Consider the following 24,631-nt stretch of genomic DNA (forward strand, 5'->3'; position numbering starts at 1 on the left):
TCTCTCTCTCTGACTCCTGAAGTATTTCGTCTCCCAAATGATACCTTGCATTTGGTATCCTACTTCCTACCCCTATGTTGATTACATTACATTTGCTTGGGTTAAACTCTAACAACCATTTGTTCGACCATTCCTGCAGCTTGTTCAGGTCTTCTTGAAGCCTCAAACTGTCCTCCTCTGTCTTAATCTTTTTCATAATTTTGGCGTCGTCAGCAAACATTGAGAGGAATGAGTCTATACCCTGTGGGAGATCATTTACATATATCAGAAACAGGATAGGTCCGAGAACAGAGCCCTGTGGGACTCCACTGGTGACTTCACGCCAATCTGAGGTCTCCCCCCTCACTGTAACTCTCTGCTTCCTATTGCTTAAGTACTCCCTTATCCACTGGAGCGCCCTACCAGTTACTCCTGCCTGTTTCGCCAGCCTATGCATCAGCCTTTTATGGGGTACTGTGTCAAAGGCTTTCCGACAGTCCTAAAAAATTGTGTGTGTGTGTGTGTGTGTGTGTGTGTGTGTGTGTGTGTGTGTGTGTGTGTGTGTGTGTGTGTGTGTGTGTGTGTGTGTGTGTGTGTGCGTGTGTGTGTGTGTGTACGTACCTAACCCAGGCTAAATACCAACGTAAGAAAGCACATATAACATATAAAAGTCACTTTCAGTGTCATAATGAAGGTCAATACGTGTATTAGTGTAACCTTTATTGACCCATCTGTCTCCCTAGTAACTTCACTGTGAAATAATCTCAATCTAGAGTAGGCCTTTAGGTTCTTCATAAACAGATGGTGGCAATATTTGTTACTTTAACATAAACATTTGTGAATGGTGGGGGGAGGGGGGTCGTTTTGTATAAACCCCCCCCCCCCCGCCTTTACTTGGGAGGTCGGGATGGGGGGAGGGTCGCTTAGTGAATGGGATCACTCTTCGAGGAGGGAGAAGGGGATCAATGCGAGAAGGGGGGTCGCCGCTCTATGCAGGGGGAATCGGTCTGGCGAGGGGAAGGGGGTTGTGCTCAGAGGTGGGGATGTGAATAGCTGCCCGAAACGCTATGCGTGCTAGTGGCTCTACAAGAATGTAAATTCAACTTAATTTCTATGTTCTCTGTTAACCCCAATGTACCTTCTTGTATATAAATAAATAAATAAATAAATAAATAAATAAATAAATAAATAAATAGGTCCCTACGAAGGGCTAGTCCTCATATGAGTAAATAGTTCAGATGTGTGGCTGGCCAGAGACGTCAATAACCTTACTTACAAAAAAAAATCTGAGTACTTTCACTCTCGTAAATTCTTTTTGTTAAAACAACACCTGCGATTGGATTCCACATGAAGTTAAATCTTCCCGAGGACCTGGAAGAGTGAGGAGAGGTTCTGGAGATCCACACTACCACTTGTAAAACTTCCAGGTAACTTCCTGGTAACTTCCAGGTAATTGCTTCCGCTGGAATCCAGACATGATAATTGAAGCTAGAGTCAGATAGGAATCGTGCTAATTATAGAGGGAACATTTTCTCTCTCACTCTCTCCTTCCCCCCATCACCCTCTCTCCTGTCCCCCTCATTTCAAATTTTGGTCCAACTCGGGTTTTCTGGGGATATAACTCTGGGTTAAGTCCGACGATTCCATTAAACTTAGGGATTAAGTTCGTGATTGTTTGTAGCGGTGTGTAGCAGAAAGGCGCCGAGGGCGACGGCAAGAGGCTGGTACTCGTGGTTCGGGGAGTGGACCGGCCTGGTACCTGGTTTGGGGCCGGCCAGGTACCTTGAGACTTTGAAGGGGCCGGCCAGGTACCTTCAGACGTTGAAGGGGCCGGCCAGGTACCTTGAGACGTTGAAGGGGCCAGCCAGATACCTTGAGACGTTGAGGGGGCCGGCCAAGTACCTTGAGACGTTGTGGGAGCCGGCCAGGTACCTTGAGACGTTGAGGGGGCCGGCCAGGTACCTTGAGACGTTGAGGGGGCCGGTCAGGTACCTTGAGACGTTGAGGGGGCCGGCCAGGTACCTTGAGACGTTGAGGGGGCCGGCCAGGTACCTTGAGACGTTGAGGGGGCCGGCCAGGTACCTTGAGACGTTGAGGGAGCCGGCCAGGTACCTTGAGACGTTGAGGGGGCCGGCCAGGTACCTTGAGACGTTGAGGGGGCCGGCTAGGTACCTTGAGACGTTGAGGGAGCCGGCCAGGTACCTTGAGACGTTGAGGGGGCCGGTCAGGTACCTTGAGACGTTGAAGGGGCCAGCCAGGTACCTTGAGACGTTGAGGGGGCCGGCCAGGTACCTTGAGACGTTGTGGGAGCCGGCCAGGTACCTTGAGACGTTGAGGGGGCCGGTCAGGTACCTTGAGACGTTGAGGGGGCCGGCCAGGTACCTTGAGACGTTGAGGGGGCCGGCCAGGTACCTTGAGACGTTGAGGGGGCCGGCCAGGTACCTTGAGACGTTGAGGGAGCCGGCCAGGTACCTTGAGACGTTGAGGGGGCCGGCCAGGTACCTTGAGACGTTGAGGGAGCCGGCCAGGTACCTTGAGACGTTGAGGGGGCCGGTCAGGTACCTTGAGACGTTGAGGGGGCCGGCCAGGTACCTTGAGACGTTGAGGGAGCCGGCCAGGTACCTTGAGACGTTGAGGGGGCCGGCCAGGTACCTTGAGACGTTGAGGGGGCCGGCTAGGTACCTTGAGACGTTGAGTGGGCCAGCCAGGTACCTTGAGACGTTGAGGGGGCCGGCCAGGTACCTTGAGACATTGAGGGGGCCGGCCAGGTACCTTGAGACATTGAGGGGGCCGGCCAGGTACCTTGCCTGGTGAATGAAGGCCACTGCAGGTACCTGAGGCAATCATTCTCTGATGATTGAAGGCTAATTTCACGTTCTTGTAAACTTCACTTTATATGAGGGAGGCGTGCAGGGAGGTTTTCAGTCCCTATGCTTACCATAGTAGCACCCCGCTAAGTTACCAGCGTGTTGGTTACCGTAATGAAGCCTGCAGTTTCCCTTACTTTTATGGAATCTCACGAACTATTCACTAATGGCAAGAGTAGAGTGCGAACCCCATTGCTCAAGTGAAATACATATAATATACATATAATATATACATATAATATATATATATATATATATATATATATATATATATATATATATATATATATACATATATATATATATATATATATATATATATATATATATATATATATATACATATATATATATATATATATATATATATATATATATATATATATATATATATATATATTAGTATATTTTGGTAGCAGTCTTTCCTGTAGACATATATTATTAAATATGACCGAAAAAGTAAGATTAATAATTCTAACACGAATTTTCTCAATCTTTCGTACATTTCTTTTCACTGTTGGAGGTAAATAAAAAATCAATTCTCCAAAATTCATTTTTATTTCTAGTCTGACGCGACACGAGCGCGTTTCGTAAAACTTATTACATTTTCAAAGACTTTAGTTTACAAATACACAACTGAATAGAACTTACGTATCTCCGATTTTATATCTACATTTTAGTGAGGTGGATGGGGTGAGGTGGCATTAATAGGGTATTAATTTCATCAACACGTTGATGAAATTTGTTATGTTGTTATGTTGATGAAATTAATACCCAATTAATGCCACCTCACCCCATCCACCTCACTAAAATGTAGATATAAAATCAGAGATGCGTAAGTTCTATTCATTACGGGCTATTCATGCCCGTGCCACCTTTTGGGTGGCTTATTCTTCATCAATCAATCAGTTCTATTCAGTTGTGTATTTGTAAACTAAAGTCTTTGAAAATGTAATAAGTTTTACGAAACGCGCTCGTGTCGCGTCAGACTAGAAATAAAAATGAATTTTGGAGAATTGATTTTTGATTTACCTCCAACAGTGAAAAGAAATGTACGAAAGATTGAGAAAATTCGTGTTAGAATTATTAATCTTACTTTTTCGGTCATATTTAATAATATATATATATATATATATATATATATATATATATATATATATATATATATATATATATATATATATATATATATATATATATATATATATGTCGTACCTAGTAGCCAGAACGCACTTCTCGGCCTACTATGCAAGTGCCGATTTGCCTAATAGGCCGAGTGATTTTCTTTATTTCCAATAAATTGTTTCCTCTTGGTTTATTTTAAATATTATTATTATATTATATTAAGACCATAAATTATTAATATAGTTATGTTAGTTTTGGTTAGGTTAAGATAGGTTAGGTTGCGTTGGTTAGGTTCGGTCATATATCTACGTCAGTTTTACATAGAATTAAAAAAATATTAGCGCATACATAATGAAATGAATAGCTTTATCATTCCATAAGAAAAAAAATTGAAAAATATTGAAATTCTTGAAAACTTGGCTTATTACGCAAACTGGGCCTTGCATAGTAGGCCAAGAACTGCGTTCTGGCTACTAGGTACAATATATATATATATATATATATATATATATATATATATATATATATATATATATATATATATATATATATATATATATATATATATATATATATAAATATATATATATATATATATATATATATATATATATATATATATATATATATATATATATATATATATATATATATATATATGTATTAGTATATTTTGGTAGCAGTCTTTCCTGTAGACATATATTATTAAATATGACCGAAAAAGTAAGATTAATAATTCTAACACGAATTTTCTCTATCTCTCTTACGTTTCTTTTCACTGTTGATGGTAATTCAAAGATCAATTCTCCAAATATTGAAAGATATTGTCAGTAGAAACGTTATCCCTACAGACAAAAATCAGAAGATACAACTGACGATTTATTATAAAACAAGAAAAACGGCCAGCCTACTCATGAGAAACTCTCCAGACACAAAGCAGAACGCTTTAAAAGAGACCAACGTCGTCTATGCCTTCAAATGCCCTCTTGGGGACTGTAAGCCTCAAAAAAACCAGTATATTGGCAAGACAACCACATCTCTTTCCAGGCGTTTAACGATGCATAAGCAACAGGGCTCCATTAAGGAACATATAATCTCTTCCCACAAACAAACCATCACCAGAGAAATCTTAGCAAACAACACAGAAATCATCGATAGATACAGCGATAGCAGGCAGCTTGACGTCTGCGAGGCACTACACATCAAGAAGTCAACACCAGCAATCAACAGCGAATTAATGCACAACTATATTCTACCCACTTCAAGACTCCGCTCCAATATAGAAGCATCAAGAAATATGGACCAATAGGCTTTCTACAATCACTTCCATTCAATACCCATTGTTTCGTGTTCTGTCTTGTGTTGATGAATTTAATACCCTATTAAAACCACCTCACCCCATCTACCTCACTCAAATGTTGATATAAACAAATCGGAGATGTGTAAGTTCTATTCAGTTGTGTATGTGTAAACTAAAGTCTTTGAAAATGTAATAAGTTTTACGAAACGCGCTCAAGTGTCGCGTCAGACTAGAAATAAAAAATGAATTTTGAAGAATTGATTTTTGAATTACCACCAACAGTGAAAAGGAATGTACGAAAGATCGAGAAAATTCGTGTTAGAATTATTAATCTTACTTTTTCGGTCATATTTAATAATATGTGTCTACAGGAAAGACTGCTACCAAAATATACTAATATATATATATATATATATATATATATATATATATATATATATATATATATATATATATATATATATATATATATATATATATATATATACATATATATATATATATATATATATATATATATATATATATATATATATATATATATATATTTATATATATATATATATATATATATATATATATGTATATATATATATATATATATATATATATATATATATATATATATATATATATATATATATATATATATATATTAGTATATTTTGGTAGCAGTCTTTCCTGTAGACATATATTATTAAATATGACCGAAAAAGTAAGATTAATAATTCTAACACGAATTTTCTCAATCTTTCGTACATTACGCTTCACTGTTGGAGGTAAATCAAAAATCACTTCTCCAAAATTCATTTTTATTTCTAGTCTGACGCGACACGGGCGCGTTTCGTAAAACTTATTACATTTTCAAAGACTTCACAAATACACAACTGATTAGAACTTGCGTTTCCCTGATTTTATATCTACATTTGAGTGAGGTGGGAAGGATGATGTGGCATTAACACAAGACAGAACACTAGGGGATATTAATAGGGTATTAAAAGTATCAACACAAGACAGAACAGAAACAATGGGTATTGAATAGAAGTGTTTGTAGAAAGCCTATTGGTCCATATTTCTTGATGCTTCTATATTGGAGCGGAGTCTTGAGGTGGGTAGAATATAGTTGTGCAATAATTGGCTGTTGATTGCTGGTGTTGACTTCTTGATGTGTAGTGCCTCGCAAACGTCAAGCCGCCTGCTATCGCTATTAATATCCCCTAGTGTTCTGTCTTGTGTTAATGCCACATCATCCTTCCCACCTTACTCAAATGTAGATATAAAATCAGGGAAACGCAAGTTCTAATCAGTTGTGTATTTGTGAAGTCTTTGAAAATGTAATAAGTTTTACGAAACGCGCCCGTGTCGCGTCAGACTAGAAATAAAAATGAATTTTGGAGAAGTGATTTTTGATTTACCTCCAACAGTGAAGCGTAATGTACGAAAGATTGAGAAAATTCGTGTTAGAATTATTAATCTTACTTTTTCGGTCATATTTAATAATATATATATATATATATATATATATATATATATATATATATATATATATATATATATATATATATATATATATATATATATATATATATATATCTATACTTTTGTGGGTACAATAAACTTTTGCAAGAGACAGAACAACAAACAACAAACGTGACACGCCCAGGTCGGGCATGACGGGTTGCCCACTCTATCTGTGGTCAATATAACGGGGTATTACAACGACTGTCACACTGCGGCGGTATTTGTGACTCGAATAATGGAACAATGCTGCCGATGTTTGGAATCTCCTTTACTGCAGTTTATAGAAATGGCATAGTTGTGTGGGGCGAGGGCTGGGGGTTAAAGTCTGCTGCTGCTGCTGCTTTAGGTATCCTATTTTTGTTCGGTTTTGAAATCTCAAACTACTACTGTAACTACTTTCGTTGCTGCTCCAAACTGCTGTTGCCTGAGGTTAATACTGCTGATGCTTTTTAGTGCTGCTGCTGTTGTTGCCTCATATTGGATATGTTGCTAATGCTGCGGTTACTGCCTTTTAATGCCGATGCTACTCTTTGTTGCATTTTATTGTTGATGCTGAAACTGTCTGCTGCTGCTGGCGGTGCTGTTGCCGATCCGACTACTCGGTCAAGCAACATTATATTGTGAATCGTGTTCTGATTGGGTGAGCTCTTGGTGGTTAACCAATTACATACCACTAAATATTACCTGTTTTTCATTGGCCAAATTCGGTCACAAACTATCGTAACGAACGTAACGTAACAACATAAATAGTCTCCATTTTTTTATTTTTTTTGGGGGGGGGGGAGAGGGAAGGAACTATCAAAGGAAAGCGTCAAGCCATTACAATTTTATAGCACTTGGAAGGGGTCAGGCTAATAATTTGGGATGGGATGGGGGGAAAGGAATGGTGCCCAACCACTTGGACGATCGGGGATTGAACGCCGACCTGCATAAAGCGAGACCGTCCAGCCTCAATATATATAATATGGACATAACACTGACGGTGTAATATACCCCTTAATTCATCCAAGCATAAATAATATATTCGTTTGCAGTCCTTGATGTCGTTTCATATACACAGCAAAGCGTTACACAGCAGTCAATAGATCGTAACACTATCTTTACTATGACCTGTGAGTGTGACTTCTGTCACTTGGCTCTGTGACCCACACATGTGACACAGCCTTATTAATGTTGTCATCTGAGATCTACATGTATCCCAAATCTCAAGGTCATTGACGATTACATTTGAGTTAGTTAACAGACCCAAGTGTTGGCACTACACCTTCACCGTCGATTGATTGATTGATTGATGAAGATTAAGCTACCCAAGAGGTGGCACGGGCATGAATAACCCGTAACTTCCCCATCACTTTCCCCCATAATTAATTTGTCAGGATTGTTCCGTAAACATATAGGCTCCAGAGGCAATGAGGTGGTACAATGAGTGGAATGTGAAACAGAGCGAGGGAATGAGGTCGTTGGAGGGGTGGACTGTGAAACAGAGCACGGGAATGAGGTGGTTGGAGGGGTGGAATGTGGAACAGAGCAAGGGTATGAGCTAGGTGGTTGGAGGGGTGGAATGTGGAATAGAGCAAGGGAATGAGGGTTGGAGTATTATTCAAGCTGAACAATAACGGCTCGAGGAAACAGTTGGTGGAAGGTAGCAAGGTGACGGAATGAAGGGTTAGCAGACGGACGGAGGAACAGATGCAAGGATGAATATTGCCAATATATGGAGCAGATCAAGAGGAGGCTGACTAACATGAACAATGAAACACATATATACCTTACACACATTTCTAATAGTCTGTCTTTGGTCGTTTAACTACTAAAGTGTTAAGTGTTCTCCAGGTTTAGCACTTGAGTGTGTTATATTGCTAATGTTTTCCAGTCCGAGTGAGGCAGCCAGTTGGTTTCACTTCTTAAGTGGGCGTTACAAGTGAGACATTGGAACGAGTTTATCGGTTGTTCATTGCAGAGTTCACCTCTCACACTTGTATTTCAAGGGACCTTTCACGAGTTTCTTAAAGTCTAATTATCCCTGTTGAGCTTTCAAGCCTAACTATCACATTTAAAAATCTGAATCAAGCTTTTCAGCGGACCCTTCTGATCTAAGAATCTATTAGAATTTTCCAGAAACTAAATATTCAAATATTTTGTTCATTTTGCCAGTATTTGAGTTCAAGACTTTCACCGAACATTTTAGAGCAAGCTTTTTTTCGGATAGACTATTTATTAAGAATTTCCAGTCACGTAATAATGCCTGAAACACGTGTCAGAAACAGGTGTAGAAACTTTCGCTATCTATCATATCAACTAGAGCCACCCGTCTCCCCCTGCCTGGCGCCCCAGCAGATCTCCAAGGTAAATCGACCTTCTCTTTCATCTTCATCAAATTTTTTCCCTGGCAAACCATTCAATTTTGATCCAGCTTTACTCTACATCGAAACTTTAAAATGCTTCTTTCGAACCTTCCATTGTACCTCCCCACAGAGGACTTTCTGACCTAAAGTTTTACAGCTAAACTTTTACAGCCAAATCTTGCCCCGAGTCCGCAGCACAGGAATGCGTCCAGTCATCTTCCGCTACGTTCGGCGGAGTATTAATAAACCTGGCAAAATGTTGCAGAACGGCTCAACTTTTGCCGCAGCTGCAGAATAATGGCTCGAGGAAGCAGTGGGTGGAAGGTAGCAGAGTGGCGGAATGAGAGGTTGAGAGACGGACGGAGGAACAGATGCGAGGATGAGGCTATCAGGTATGAAGGGAGGCGTATGAGACTGGGTGATAATATAGCGGAAAGAGGAGGAGGAAGAAACGTGGGAATATGGAAAGAAGAAAGGAAGAAAAAAGAAAAAAGGTGAAAAAAACAAGGAGAGACGAGTGGGAAGACAAATATTGGCAGGCAAATGTGGCTAAACAATGATCGAGAGACATTTGCGAAGATAAGAGGAAAATATATAAAATATGTGCTCGATTGTGGTAGGCCTATTGGCAGGGGTAAAACAGCATCAGTAGGCGTGATAACACCAGGAGACATGATAACACCTTGAAGTATAACACCAGGAGACATGATAACACCTTGGAGCATAACACCAGGAAGCATGATCACACCTTGGAGCGTAACATCAGGAAGCATGATAACACCTGGCAGCATAACACCAGGAAGTATGATAACACCTTTGAGCATAACACCAGGAAGCATGATAACACCAGGAAGCATGATAACACCAGGAAGCATGATAACACCTTTGAGCATAACACCAGGAAGCATGATAATACCAGGAAGCATGATAATACCAGAAAGCATGATAACACCAGGGACCCCTCTGTGGCCTGGAGTCCCTTAACTGGGAAGCTAAATTTATTTGTATTTAGAGATCATTTCAAATGATCACCCTGAATTCCGCTCAAAATTAATGATCAAGAGTCATATTTCCAATAATCATCGTATTTGGAAATCTGCAGGGGAATATGGGCAAAATCTGACCAATTTCTGTTTTCACTAATTTGCATATTTTCGGTATAAAAATTTGTAATATAAAACTCCAAATATGTGTAATCACCATGCATTCCGCTCAAACGTAACGTCCAAGAGTCATATTTCCGATATTTTAAAAACTGTAGGTCAATTTGGGCAAAATCTTACCCATCGTGGTTTGCACTAATTAACATATTTTCGGTATAAAAAAGTCGTAATTTAAAACTCCAAATATGTGCAATCATAATTAATTCCGCTCAAAAATAACGTCCCTAAGTCCTATTTTCGATATTTCCAGTGTTCTGAAAACTGTAGGACAATTTGGGCTAAATCTCATCCATCGCCGTTTGCATTAATTTGCCAACCTGTCCTTGGTATACCATAGTACTTATGTCGCATAATGCTCATAGTTCCTATGCTGCTAATGTTCACAGTTTCCCTGTGGTAGGTTTGTAGTTATTAGCTATCACCAGGCACCAACCCTTCCTCACGTACCATAGTACCCGTCCTATCACCGTGGACTCCAGAATAGTATGTTAGCTCAAATTCGAGCAATAATTTAATTTTTACCCATTATCGGATGAGTATTGGGTAATATATGTGAAAGAAAAAAATAATTAATAATTACCAAAGCAATACAGTTCGTGCATTCTGAGAACGGTCAGTAATTCAGCCTTGTGGAATACAGAGGACAGCACGGAGACCTTGTGGGAATGAGCACAGTGCTCCAAATTCAGCTAAATCAATTAATTAATAATAAATATTATTATTAACATTTTTAAATAAGATTTATAGTTCATAGGTGATATACATAGCTACCACCTATGGCTCATTATTTTAGTATTTTGGATGGTTTTAAGGTTTAATAATTAAGATTGTAGTGAAGTCGTCAGCGAAGATGATAGCTGTTGACGGACGAATGCTCTCTTTGCTAAAATTGTTAAGAAATGTTATAATAAGTACTACTTCACTGCCGATTCTATTGCAAATGTTGTTCTGTTGTACACGTTGTTCTGTTGCAACATTTACAATAGAATGTTGTATTTGGTTTGTGAATTAGATTTTGAAATTAACATCTTCAAACATTCATGCTGGGGAACATTATTGGTTCATTAGAGACTCGTTCGTAATTGGCGACGTGAAGGAGTGGCCATTGTTAATTGACACTTCAGACTCGCAAAATTTTAACCAATCTTGAGAGGTTATCTTGAGATGATTTCGGGGCTTTAGTGTCCCCGCGGCCCGGTCCTCGACCAGGCCTACACCCCCAGGAAGCAGCCCGTGACAGCTGACTAACACCCAGGTACCTATTTTACTGCTAGGTATATTAGTTTCAAGAATTCACAAAAATTTGAGATCAAGCTGTAAATTGGAGAAAATGAGAAACGTACTACAGTCTAAATGAATAAAACTACACGAGACGGAGAGGGTTACTTGTAGTGTAGATGTACAGTACCGAGTAAGGAATCTGAGGGATCTTGGACTTACACGACTAAAACGTAACCCAGCACAAAAATGGGGTAGTATTAATTAGATATTTAATAATGAGATATTACTGAAGATGAAATGGACCCACATAAGACCCAATAAGGTGAATCTTAGGGAGAATGTCAGCCAATCAGCGGCCGGGTTTAGTTGGCTGCTGGTTATAAAAGGGACGATGAGAGAGGAATTGGGTCTAGCCCTAGCTTCGGTAGGGGAAGGACGTGGTGAATCGGCGCTCCGGTTGTTGGTGGTGTTTACCAATTTGGCCGGTTGAGGGCGGGTGTGTCTCTGCCTGCCTGTGCTGACGTGGAGTTAACGATGGGGGTTCCCCTCTCCCCTGTACTGCGGGCTCAGTCTGTGGGCCTCGAATTTTCCGGTCGGGCTGGGTACCCAGAGATAGCGCTGGTGTGTGAGGTGCTTCATGTCCCTGTGATCGACATTTATGGTGTCGAGCTGGTGACGGCTCGTCGAGCGATATTGAAGTTTACCGAGGAATTGGCATATCGCGAATTTCTCCGTCGTTACGAGGGGCGGACATTTCCCCTGCCGGATGGTGCGGGCACTGTGTCACTATCTGATCGGAGTGGTGCCCTCACGTACGTCAGTGTGCATGGGGCTCCGTTGGAGTTTCCAGAGAGTCTGCTACGGCGGTACTTCGGCCGGTATGGCGCAGTGATTAGTGTGCGGGTGAACGCGGTGTCTTCCAGTCCACTTAAGGGTGTGAGGACTAACATTCGCACCCTGGGCATGAGGCTCCGGGACGATATTCCGTCCTCTGTGCGGCTTATGGGCTACAACGTTCGGGTATTTTACGCCCGCCAGCCTCGGACGTGTTATCGTTGTGGCCTCTTGGGCCATCAGGCTGCTGACTGTTCTGCGCCTGCTTTTGCGCCCGTGAACCTCTTCAGTGAGTTGGATTTTCCGCCGCTTCCTGTGGAGGAGGATTCAGTGGATGTGGCCGTCTCTTCAGCCCCGGATGTGCCCCCTGTGTCGCCTGTTGCACCGCCTGGTGCGCCCCCTGTTGTTGTCGCCTCTCCTAAAGAGGTGGTGGCGTCGCAGGGTGATCGTCCTGCGCCGACTTGTGTCCCTGGGGTTCTTCAGACTGCCTGCTGCTCGATTCCCCCGTCTTCCAGTTCGTCTGACCCTGTCCCTGCACCCTCGCCGTCTGTTCCGGCTGTGCTGGGTGTTGGGGTGGATCCGGCGCTTCCTCCTGTGCCTGGCCTCGTGCCCCATGTGGTTGAGGATGCTGCCGTTCTGCGACGTGCATCGGTTCGCCCTGCTTGTGTTGCGCGTGTCTCGGAGTCTACCTCCGGGTCGGATGATATGCGGCCCGAGCCTAAGCGTTCTCGGCATTCGTCTTCAGCATGGACAGATGTTGGCGACTTCGTCGCTTGTTAATCTGCCGGCGACGGAGGGGTGGCTCCGGTTATGTTGCGTACTACGGTGACGGCGGAGGTGCATTTGCCTGAGGATGCCCGTGCCAGTCTTTCGGCCTCCACAGCAGATATGGTGTCTGAGGTTCCTGCTTCGGGTGCGTTGCCTGCATCGGATGGCTCCGGTTCTTCATGGGGGGTGGTTCCCCCTGCCGAGGTTCGTGGTGAGCGGGGTGGCCTGGTGATGGTGTTGAAAAAGACTGCTCGTTCTGGGGGTTCTGTAACCCCTTCCTCGGTCCCCGTTTCATCGGCTGCGGTCTCGACGCCTCTTCCGTCTCCGGCCGTCTCTGCGGTGTCTCCTGCGGTCTCGGTGGAGTTGCCATCTCGTCGATTGTCCCCTGCTCCTGTGCGTACGGAGACGCGGCCGTCTCGGCAGCCCTCGTACGCTTCAGCAGTGTCGTCTGCTACCTCGAAGGACGTGGGTTGCGCTCCCCAGCCTCGTTATGCGACTTGCGTCAGTGAGCTTAAGGAGTGGCCGTTTCCACCTGATCTGGTGGTTCCCGAGTTTATGAAGGGCCCGCGGCGGCAGGGGGATTGTCCCCCTACCAACAGGGAATATTTGATTTGGGAGGCCTACAAGCGACGGTATCCCTGGGCTGCGGAGACGTATGGTCTTGTCTCTGAGGAATGTGTTCCTCACTCGTGATTCCTTTGTGTTTTGTGGGTTGTTTCCATTAGTGTGCATGGGTGTAGGGTGCGGGTCGGGTGTGTGTGAGTGGGTGGGGCGGGTTTGTTTCCCGGTTCCTGCGTGCTCCGGTTTGTGGTTGTGGGTTTTTTGTGTGGCTTGTGTGTATGTGTCCGGTTCCTGTGCGGTCTGGGGTTTGGTTTGTGTGTGTCTGGTTGTGGGTGTCATGTTCTTATGTTATGTTTTGTGGTTCTATGGATGTATGATGCTGTTTGTGCGCTTGTTTGTGTGGTGTTGAGTGCCCTTCAGGCTGTTGGCGTGACCTGGTCTCGGTTTATGCTTTTTGTCGAGTTTTGCCGTTGAGCTTTTCCTTTTGTTTATTGTATAATTATGTTGTTGTATTGTTAGTTATTTATTATTTACTTTTTTGTTTTTATGTTGGTGCCTCTCCGTGTGTGTTTGCGGTGCTGGTAGCCTTGTTCTGTATGTTTCAGGTTTTGGTGTGTTATTTCTGTTTTGTCTTCTGCTGTGTTTCACTTAATTATTGTATTCTGTTTGTAATTATTGTTGTTTTGTGATCGGTCCTTCCAGCCGGCGTTATTGTGTTTAGTACTTTTGTTCCTTAGTTTTGCCCGTTTGTGCTTTGTCTTTTTGTTCTGTTTTATGATGTAACTGTTTCCTTTTATTGTACTTATAAGCATGCTTGCATGTAAAAAAAAAAAAAAAAAAAAAAAAGACAGCAAACACTTAACACTGCTCCTGTGCCAGGTAAGTCTACTACGGGCTCTCCATATTCCGTGCTACTTGCCCCGCTCCTGTGCCAGGTAAGCTACGGGCTCACCATAGCCCGTGCTACTTGGAACTTTTTCCGAGTAGCTGAATCTATAACAAAAAACACATCAGTGTGGTTTTACCTTACTTTTGGTATCCAGTCCTAGGTATCTTTTAGATACCTTGATTGCACTTTTGGTATCCAGTTCCAGGTTCGTCTCTTGAAGTTTACCTGTATGTAGAGGATCCCCCCCTCCCCTCCCAACCACTGCCCCTTGTTGCGGCCCGCTCCCCTCCCCTTCCTATGTGGCGGCTCCCTCCCCAGTTATGGGGGAAACTATCATTATTTCATATTTGCCTTGACAAACCTGAAGTTAAGAGCGCATAATGGTACATGTGGCAATATAGTGGACCCAAACTGGCTTGTGACGCTCCTCTTACCCCATGCGTATAGCGCGAGTGGTTATCCCGTTACGTCTGGCCTTCAAACTTTAAAATTCGGTTAAATGTTTATAAACTGTAAGTGTGCAGTGGAGTTACTAGTTGTTAAAATATTAAAACTACACATTCAAAACTAAATTTAAACATGTTTAATAAAATGACTCTCTAAATTCAGCAGGTTAGAGATTTAATTCTAGTAATGGGTAAATAGTAAGTTTCTATAAACCATGAAATTAAATGTTTATATTATTTATATATGTATTTGTTAGATATTAATCGTAAAATTGCCTTAGAATAGCATTAGTTGAATAGTATAATTCATGTTTTAAATATATGAAAAAAATATTAATAATTACTAAAGCAATCAATATATTATACAGTTTTTTTTTATTATTTTTAGATGCGGATAAGTACAATAAAAGCAAAACAGAAAACAAACTAGAACAAAACAAGTAGAACACAAAATTACAAAAGTACAAGCACGCAGAATTTCAAAATAATAAAGATCTAAGTACAAAACACCGGCCTGAAGGGCCCACAACAATAAAAACAAACACAACAATATTAACAAACACAACAATTACAAACACAGGAAAATAGTACATAAATGACAAGATTGCAATACATAGACCCAAACCCTCACCCAACAACCCAATCCCCCGGAACATAATTATACAAAACGAGCCTACTGGCCCCGCAAAGCACACACGAAGAGGCACCAATACAGAATGATAATAAAAACAAGAAAGGGAATACAAATACATAACACAGAAACAAAATGGAAACTACAACCGCAATACATGATAAGGAGAACAAAAACAGGCCCAGACACGCTATCAGCCCAAAAGGCACGCAACACCACACAAACTAGTGCACAACCAGAACAATAAAAAAAACACAAACATAAAAACAGAATAACAGGACATCCACAACTAGACACACACACTCAAACAAACACCGGAACGCACAGAAACCGGACATACACACACAATCTACACTAATAAACCCACAACCACAAACCGGAGCACGCAGGAACTGGGAAAACACATCCGCCCAACTCACACATACACGCACACTCCACAACCATGCACACAAACGGAAACAAACCACAACACACTGCAAACAAAGCACTCACGGGCAAGCAATACATTTCTCAGTGACAGGAACATATTCCTCAGGGAACTCATTCCGAGGAAACTTGTTCTTATAGATCTCCCAAACCAAATACTCCATGTCGGTAGGAGAACGGTCCCCTTGCCATCGCGGGGCCTGCATAAGCTCAGGAATCACAAAGTCAGGCAGAAACGGCCACTCCCTAAGTTCGTCGACGCAAGTCACATAATGAGGCAGGGTAGGGAGAACCACCCTTCCCGAGGAAGCAGAAGACACCGAAGAAGCGTACGTAGGCCGCCGAGACGGACCTGCCGCCGAACGCACAGGAGAAGGCGATGACTGCCGAGATGATAACATCTCCACCGATACCGCAGGAGAAACAGAAGAGACGGCCGAAGACGGAAGAAGTGTCAAAGCCGCAACCGAGGAAACAGGGAACGATCAAAGGAGCACAGAACCCTCAGAGCAGGCAACCTTTTTCAATGCCACCACCAGGTCACTACGTACACCATGAACCTCACCAGGGGAAACCACCCTCACAAAGAACTGGAATCATCCGACGTGGGCGACGCACCCGAAGCATGAGCCACAGGTGCCACACTAGGAGAAGAGGCCGAAACACCGGCACCGGCAACCGCAGGCACATGCTCCTCCGCTACCACCGTATAATGCGACGCAACTGAAGCTACCCCGTCGTCGCCGGAAGATCCACAATCGTCTAATTCGCCAACATCAGCCCAGGCAGAAGAGGAACGCGGGAATGCTTTGGCTCTGGCCGCACATCACCAGATCCGGAGGCTGACTCAGAGACACGTGCAATACAAGCCGGGCGAACCGACGCTCGTCGTAGAACGGCAGCATTCTCAACCACATGGGGGTACCAGGCCGGGCACAAGAGGAGGCGCAATACCCACCCTAGCACCCAGCACAGCCAGGACAAACGGCGAGGGCATGGGGACAGACGCAGCAGGTGAAGAACTCGAAGATGGGGGAGCCGTGCAGAAGGCAGTCGTAAGATCTACAGGAATTCTAGGGACACCAACCTGAGCAGGACGAGCACCTGACGGCGACAAAACCTCAGGAGGAGAGGCGACAACAAGAAGTGCACCAGTCAACACAGGGGGCATAGCATCGGACAAAGAGACGTTCACATCCACACCCACAGAAGCCTCCTTCACAGGAAGCAGGGGCAAATCCACCTCACTGAAGAGGTTCACAGGCACAACGGCAGGAGCAAAACACCCAGCAGCCTGATGGCCCAAAAGGCCACAAGTCCAAAGCTCGCGGGCGTAAAACATCCGTACATGATATCCCAGGAGTCTCACGAAGGACGGAATGTCCAATCGTAGCTGCATTCCCAGGGTGCGAATGTTCTTCCGCACACCCTTGAGTGTCCCTAAGGAGAGCATGTGCAACCCCACACTAACAACTGGGTCAAACTGGCCGAAGTAACACCGCAGCAGTCCCTCCGGAAACTCCAAGGGTGCTCCATGAACATTGACATAAGTGAGGGCACCACTACGATTGGAGAGGGTCACAGTGCCAACACCATCCGGCAGGGGTAAGGCCCGCCCCTCGTAGCGATGGAGAAAGTCCCGATACGCCAGCTCCTCTGTAAACTTGATAATTGCCCGATGTGCTGTCACCAACTGGATGCCATAAACGTCCACTACAGGGACACGAAGCATTTCACACAACACAAGCGCCACTTCCGTGTACCTGGCTCGTACAGAAAACTCGAGGCCCATGGACTGAGCCCGCACTACAGGGGGAAGTGGGACCCCCATCTTGAACTCCTCGTCAGCACTGACCAGGCGGGCAGAGACGCACACGCCCCCAGCCGGCCAAACAGGTAAACACCCACCAACTGCCAGAGAGGACAGGCAACACATCCATACTCTACGGCAGCTAGAGAGCCACTCCAATACAGTTCGTGCATCCTGGGAATGATCAGTAATTCGGCCTTGTGGAATACAGAGGATGGTAAAGAGACCTTGCCGGACTGAGGAGTGTTCCAAATTCAGCTAAATTATGAGCAAATGATATAGGTTTGGGAAGGGTTTCATCCCCCCCCCCTCACGTTGACCACAGAAGGTCTAAGGTTACCTGTTCCTCTCACTTACCCAACACATCGATTCTTAGCTTTAAATATTTAAGATTTACGAATTTGTTACTACTAGACAATCCATTTTACAAAATTGTATAAACATTGCACTTAATTTGTCATTCAGCTTCACAAATTTATGTCATTGATAATTATTAATCATTAATTCTCTCAAATATTTGCACATTAATATTAGCTACTATAGTTTCTTTTGTTACAATGTTCCAGCATTGTTAATGAACTTGCAAGCTTTTGTATAGTTGTCTCCAGGCCTGTCTGTTCCTATTTATATTGTGGTAGTAGACCCCACTAATCATATGGGCGGTAGTGGACCCCATGAACATAGTGTAACTAGTAGTGTCCCCTATATTTATCCTGTGGGCAGTAGTGAAGGTTGCTAGTATCTAATGAAGGCTTAACTGCATTTACGTAACGTTAACAAAAAGTATAATATTAACTATTTTAAACCTGACATTCCTAATGTTAATTTGCTCTAGTCCTCAGGTCCGGCTAACTACATCCAGACAAGAGAAGGAAACAGGACACTCTGTACTGAACATCTTCAACGACAGAATAAGATTATGCACTATAAATTAAGCCAGAAAGGAATTGTATCAAATGTACATTGATGGGTCATCTAATCCTGTCAATGGCAGAGTTGATGCAGCATACTGTAATTAGAAATAATGCCTTTCAACGCAAAAATGAAGAAAAGGCTCGTATTGAGAACTGCCTCTTAAATGCAAGCACACCTGCCATTGTTATGGCGTTAAGGTTCCTTGTACGAAACGCTAATGGTGCACTGATTCACAAGCATCACTTCAAAGCCTTGGTAAAAAATCTGGCAGAAAATCTTGAGACAGTCGCTGAAATAGATGAGAATACTAACCAATCGGGGAAGAGTCATTAAATTTCTGTGTATCCCCCTCCCACGTTGGTCTGTGGAATTAAACGAGCAGATGTGCTGGCTGCTGAAGATACTGAAAGAGACTATATTGAGTTTTTCACTCCCAAGACTCTTCTACAAGTTAAGAGGTATTATCGGGGGATATCATCATGACAAGGTAAATGAGGAAAGGAGGATAGAGCAACAAATAGGTGAATCTGTACGATGGTACAATGTGGTTGCACCTGGCAATCTCAATTATTATGACGAAGAGGAGGTGGCCGCGGGAGAGAATCGGTAGTAGCAAGAATCAGTCTTGGATATAAATATCCATGGAGATTCGGAATGAAAACAGTTGAGCAGAGGCGTTGCAGAGTCTGAGTGATGGACACCGCCTTGACTACTATCCGAGTGTGAAAATCTAAGTCATTAGAAATGTGTAGAATAATAGACCCCGCATTGTTTGAGTTTGGAAACCACAATTTGTCAAATGTAGATACTCAAAAGAGATTCCCCCCCCCATTTTGCCCCACGTAAGATATCGTAAGATTTTAATTGGGTGACAATGTTCATATTATTGTTTTAAGAAGCTGTTCATTTGAGGTAGTTAACAAAGTCCCAGCTGTGTCTGGGTAAAAGTGACACGATGAACAACCCAACGGGTTTCCTTCCTATTGGGGGGTATTGTACATGCTATGGTGGTATGTCCACTCACAGGATGAGTGGTGTTGCCCAATAAATTCGCCCCACGCGTATCATTCTCCTGTTCCCTCGTCCTCTGCACCATCCCCCACTCTTCTGTCTCCTTGTCTTTCCCATCATTCTCCATTCCCCTGTCCCCTCGTCTCCACCATCCCCAATTCCCCTGTCCTCTCATCCTCCCCACCATTACCCCCTCCTTTGTCCTGTCGTTTTCAGTACCATCCCCAAAATCTTACTGAAGCGACCATACGGGTCATACGTACTCATCCTCCGCCCAGGTAAACCAGAAACGAGCATCACTTAGTGGGCCAGCCAGAGGCTTAGGGCCCGCGCAGGATTATCCCTGCTAAAAAAAAAAAAAAAAAAAAAAAAAAAAAAAAAAAAAAAAAAAAAGTACCATCCCCCACTTCTGGCCCCTCGTCCTCCCTATCATTCCCCACTCCTCCGTCTGATGCATTCCCAAATAATCTGATGTTCCCATCAGATAATAGTGAACATCAAATGATCTGATGTTCCCATCACTGAAATATAAGAAAAACAATTAAAAAACGAAATGAAAAAGAATGAAGAAATAAAAAAAATAAACTATACTCATGAAATGAACGGATATGGTAAACAACAAAGCTCAATTCCAACGAAGTGTTACAAAAACATGAAATCAAAATGAAAATAATTCAAATTCTATGAAAATTCAATTTATCAATGAAATTGGAAACATTGAAATATAATCGTAACATATTTAGTAAAGCGAAAGTTGTTCTTTCGTGCAACAGATGGCGCTGTTTTTCAAAATTGCATGTTTTTACTGTCACAGGTGAGGCATCTATACCTATACTCATGAAATGAACGGTATGGTAATCAATACAGCTAAACTCCAATGCAATATCACACAAAATAATTAAATCAAAATGAAAATAAATCGAAATATCTGAAAATTTAATTTGTCAGTGCAATCGGAAATATTGAAATGGAATCGTAACATGTTTATTATAGTGTGTATGGCTCGTACGTGCAAAAGATGGTTCTGTTTCTTAAAAAAAATGAATGTTTTTACCATTCACAAATGTGGCATCTATATATATACTCACAAAATGAATGGTGTAGTAAACAACACGGCTCAATTCCAACACAATGTCACACAAAATAATTAAATCAAAACTAAAATAAATCGAAATCAATGAAAATTCCATTTATTAATGCAACATTGAAGTGGAAATCATAACATATTTTGTATAATGTGTGTGTCTTGCTATTACGTTCAACAGATGGCATTGTTTTTTCTTTAAATTATGTTTTTACCTCTCAGAGGTGTAGCATCTATATAATAGGCATATAGAAACACGTGCATATTCGAATGGAACGTTGTGTTAGAATTTCAAAGCAATCAGTGAAGAACTTTGGGAGATAACAGCGTGTGTTGCTCTTACGTCCAACAGATGGCTCTGTTTATATAAAAAAAAAACGTATTTTTTCCGTCACAGGTGAGGCATGTATAGTAAGTATATAAAAACATATTCCTATTCAAATGCAACGTTGGGTCAAAATTTCAAAGCAATCGGTAAAGAGGTTTCGAAGATTTCTCTCACATGAAAAACACAATTTAAAAAAAAAAAACATGTTTTTTCCGTCACAGACGTGACATCAATATAATATGTATATAAAAACTTGCTCTGATGCGAATGGAATATTGTTTGAAAATTTCAAAGCAATCAGGGAAGAACTTAAGGAGATTAGCGATTTTGAGCAAACGAACATTTACATTTTTACTTATATAGATATATATTATATATTATAAAAAAGGTACATTGTGTTTGAAGGAACATAACATTGATGCTTTAACATTCTTGTAAAGCCACTAACACACCTAGCATTTCGGCAGGGCCTTGATCTAACAGATAATTTTTAGTAGGTAATTTAAAGCAAAATTGAAAAAAGATGTAAACGGGTACATTAAAGTAAAATTTGAGGGTTATCAAAAGGTACATTGTAGCATAATTTGAAGATTAATTCAAGGTATAATGTAGCGAAATGTGCGTTCAACATAACAACCATAAGGTGATAGCAATGATTACAATTGTCACGGTGTATGGCTTAGGTACATATATTGGGGGATTGGGTAGCACAAGGTAGTGAAAGCTCTGATCTAAGAGCTCGCTTTCTAATATCTCGCACTGATTCTTGATTTAAACTTTGAGTTTCAACACTAAATTGCTACTTCAAGCCCTAGAATTTTATCCCACCTTCCTTCTTTAATTAAAAATGTGATTTATACTGCTGGGCTCAAAGTTCTCGCACCCCCGGTCTCTGACTAGGCTGTTTGATGATGCTACCCCCGTCCCTGTTCAGCCCGTTGACGCCGTGAGGGGGGCTTAGTGGGCGGCTGCCGGAGTGTGATGCTCCTTGCGGCAGTCCTCTGTCCTTTTCTAGCCTTGTGCTCCTGCTTCTGTCCTCTCCAATTGTGCTGAGCACCTCTTTCTTTTCCTTCTGTTTCGCTTTTCTACCCCTGTTCTCCTATCTGCTTGCCGTTTCCTGCCGACCTTTTGCTTGTTTTGGTTATTCCTTTGGACTTCTTCTTTTTTGACGCCCGGGTGCTTGAGGAGGCATACTCTTGCACCCGTAGAACTGTAGTACCCAACGTCGAGAGCGAGGGGAGCATTTTATTGTCAATCCCTCTTTCGTCACTGAACCCGATCTCGACGGACTGTCTGTTCTTAAGGTGGCGTTTGTGGGGCGTATACTCACGACGCACCCCTATGAGGCCCCGGCATGATCGCCGATAGCTTCTTGTTGGGTGTTCTGCCTCTAATTGTGGCTCCATGGTGGGTGTGGGGGCACATTCGTGAATGAATGTTGATTTTTCGTAGCAATGATATTTACTGGTTCTGCTGTTTCCCCTTTACCTTCTCAGGCTCGTAGGGTGGGCTCCTTTGGCCTCTCTGACTCCTCCCCTCGGCTCCCCTCCCTCCTCTGTGGTTGGGTCGAGCCCCAAGCCCCCAGTGGTGACTACCTCGTCCCCTGCCGCGGCTCCATCTCTAGCGCCTTTTAACCCCCCTCTCTCTCTGGGGGTTCTCACCGCCGTCTTCGTCACGGTCGCCCTCGCTCGATTCCTTTCCGTTCTGATACCTATCTAGCTTTGTTTCGCCGGCTCCCGCTTTATGCTAATATCTCTTATGCTCGCGTGTTGCGCTCTTCCTCTCCTCATTCTTCCCACCTTCCTCAGACTCACAACCGTTTCCGGGCATTGGACCCTGATACGCCCACTGCCCCCTCCTCTGTTCCTTTGGGTTCTGTCCCGAAGGGTCCCCCTCCTGGCCCTCTGTCTGGGGTTCCCCTCCTTTTTACCCGGTCTGTCTCGTCTCCTGTGTCTTCTTCCTCGTCTCCCTCCGTTCCTCCTTCCCATCCTTCCCCTCCGTCTCTTGACTCTCCCCGCCGCCTGTCGGTGCGGGCTGATGTCCATCGCTCTCCAAACGGCCGTCGCGTGTATTCTCAATCGGCTTCTCCTGTTGAGACGCTAGAATCCGTTGCCCAGTACGTAGTTGCTCGGACGCCTGTCTCTTTACGTCAGAAGCGTAAGCCTGGCTCCTCTCCTTCCTCCTACCCGCCGGGTAAGAAGGTTTCGCTCTCTTCCTCGGCCCCTACTTCTGCCTCTATCGCTCCTTCCCCTCCCATTTCGGTGGTTGAGCCCCTTGTTCCTGCTATGGAGGTTTCTTTGGCCCCCACTTCCCTCTCGGTTGCTGCCCTTGCTGAGGTGCGCTCCCCTCTTTCTACTCCCCCTCTTCCTGCTGCTGTCCTTGACTGCTCCTCTCCATTGCCTCCTCCTCCGAACCCCGCCCGCCCCCCTCTGGTCTGTTCTCCCGCTTCCTTCCCTCCGTCGTTGCTCAGTTTACCTATGCCCCCTAACCCTGACTTTGCTGACCCTGATCCCGACCCCTGATACTCTTTAACGTGCTATATTGCTCTTTCGCCTTTGTTTCTTCCTTGTTCTCTGTTGTTGTCCTTTCTCTTCTCGTCGATGTCTATTCTTCAATGGAACGTTCGAGGTTATTACGCCAATTTCCTCGAACTCCAACTTCTGATTTCGTGGTTTTCGCCCCTTTGTGTCTGTCTCCAGGAGCCGATGCTTGGGACAGGACTGGTAAATTCATGCAGGTAAACGAGGATTACCAAGCAGGCCACCATCTCGGCACTGGTTTCCTGTCCACGTCGACGCAACTTTGTTATACAAATGATTGCTGGCCTGACCGCCAGGGGGTCTAGACGTGTTCGCCAAGCACTCCCCAGTCGTTGCTAGGCGATCCGTGTGGGAGGGCGTTGTTGATGCGTCGGTGCCATGGGGATCCCCCCTCCCCCCTATTCGCCGCTCTGAGACCGTGGGTCTGGAATTTTCTGGACGTGCGACTTACCTAGCCCTTGAGATTGTCCTGTTGGATACGCTGCGTAGTCGTGTTGCCGATGTGTACGGGCTCCAACTGCTGACCACCCATCGGGCACTTGTGAAGCTTGCCTCGGCTGCTGTCTATAAGGACTTCATGACCCGTTACGATGGGCGCTCTTTTCCTCTCCCTGGGGACGGTGGTACCGTCACTATCTCTGACCGGTGCTGCTCGGTAACGTATGTGGCCCTGCATGGTGTGCCGTTTGAATTCACGGAGGCTTTGCTTCGGCGGTACTTTGGCCAGTTTGGAACTGTTGTTTCCATCCGGATAAACTCCGGATGGAACCTGCAATTCGATTTAAAAAAAAATAAATACTGTGTATTTCCAATACTGTTCTAATTATTTGTTTACCCATATGTCATATGTTCATAGGGGCCACCAGA

The 24,631-nt window shown here is 43.5% G+C and overlaps 1 protein-coding gene across 1 annotated transcript; it reads right to left on the minus strand.

Moving 5' to 3' along the window:
- Positions 1-1,793: 1,793 nt before the first annotated feature.
- LOC138371606 (uncharacterized PPE family protein PPE40-like) lies at positions 1,794-14,962 on the minus strand. Its single transcript, XM_069336546.1, has 3 exons — positions 14,935-14,962; positions 14,637-14,677; positions 1,794-2,813 (listed from the first exon to the last, which is right to left on the minus strand). Exons 1-3 carry the CDS (start codon positions 14,960-14,962, stop codon positions 1,794-1,796), a joined length of 1,089 nt encoding a protein of 362 aa, XP_069192647.1.
- Between the last annotated feature and the right edge of the window lie 9,669 nt (positions 14,963-24,631).

This window comes from Procambarus clarkii, chromosome 4, assembly GCF_040958095.1.
Source record: "Procambarus clarkii isolate CNS0578487 chromosome 4, FALCON_Pclarkii_2.0, whole genome shotgun sequence".
NCBI classification, from domain to species: Eukaryota; Metazoa; Arthropoda; class Malacostraca; order Decapoda; family Cambaridae; genus Procambarus; species Procambarus clarkii.

Bases quoted from the DNA above. Each gene is read 5' to 3' on its own strand.
- LOC138371606 (XM_069336546.1), bottom strand. From the start codon at position 14,962: ATGTACCATTATGCGCTCTTAACTTCAG. The intron at 14,678-14,934 runs GTTTGTCAAGGC...TTTTTGTTATAG, and splicing joins TTATGCGCTCTTAACTTCAG to ATTCAGCTACTCGGAAAAAG. The intron at 2,814-14,636 runs GTGAGCCCGTAG...TGATTGCCTCAG, and splicing joins TCCAAGTAGCACGGGCTATG to GTACCTGCAGTGGCCTTCAT.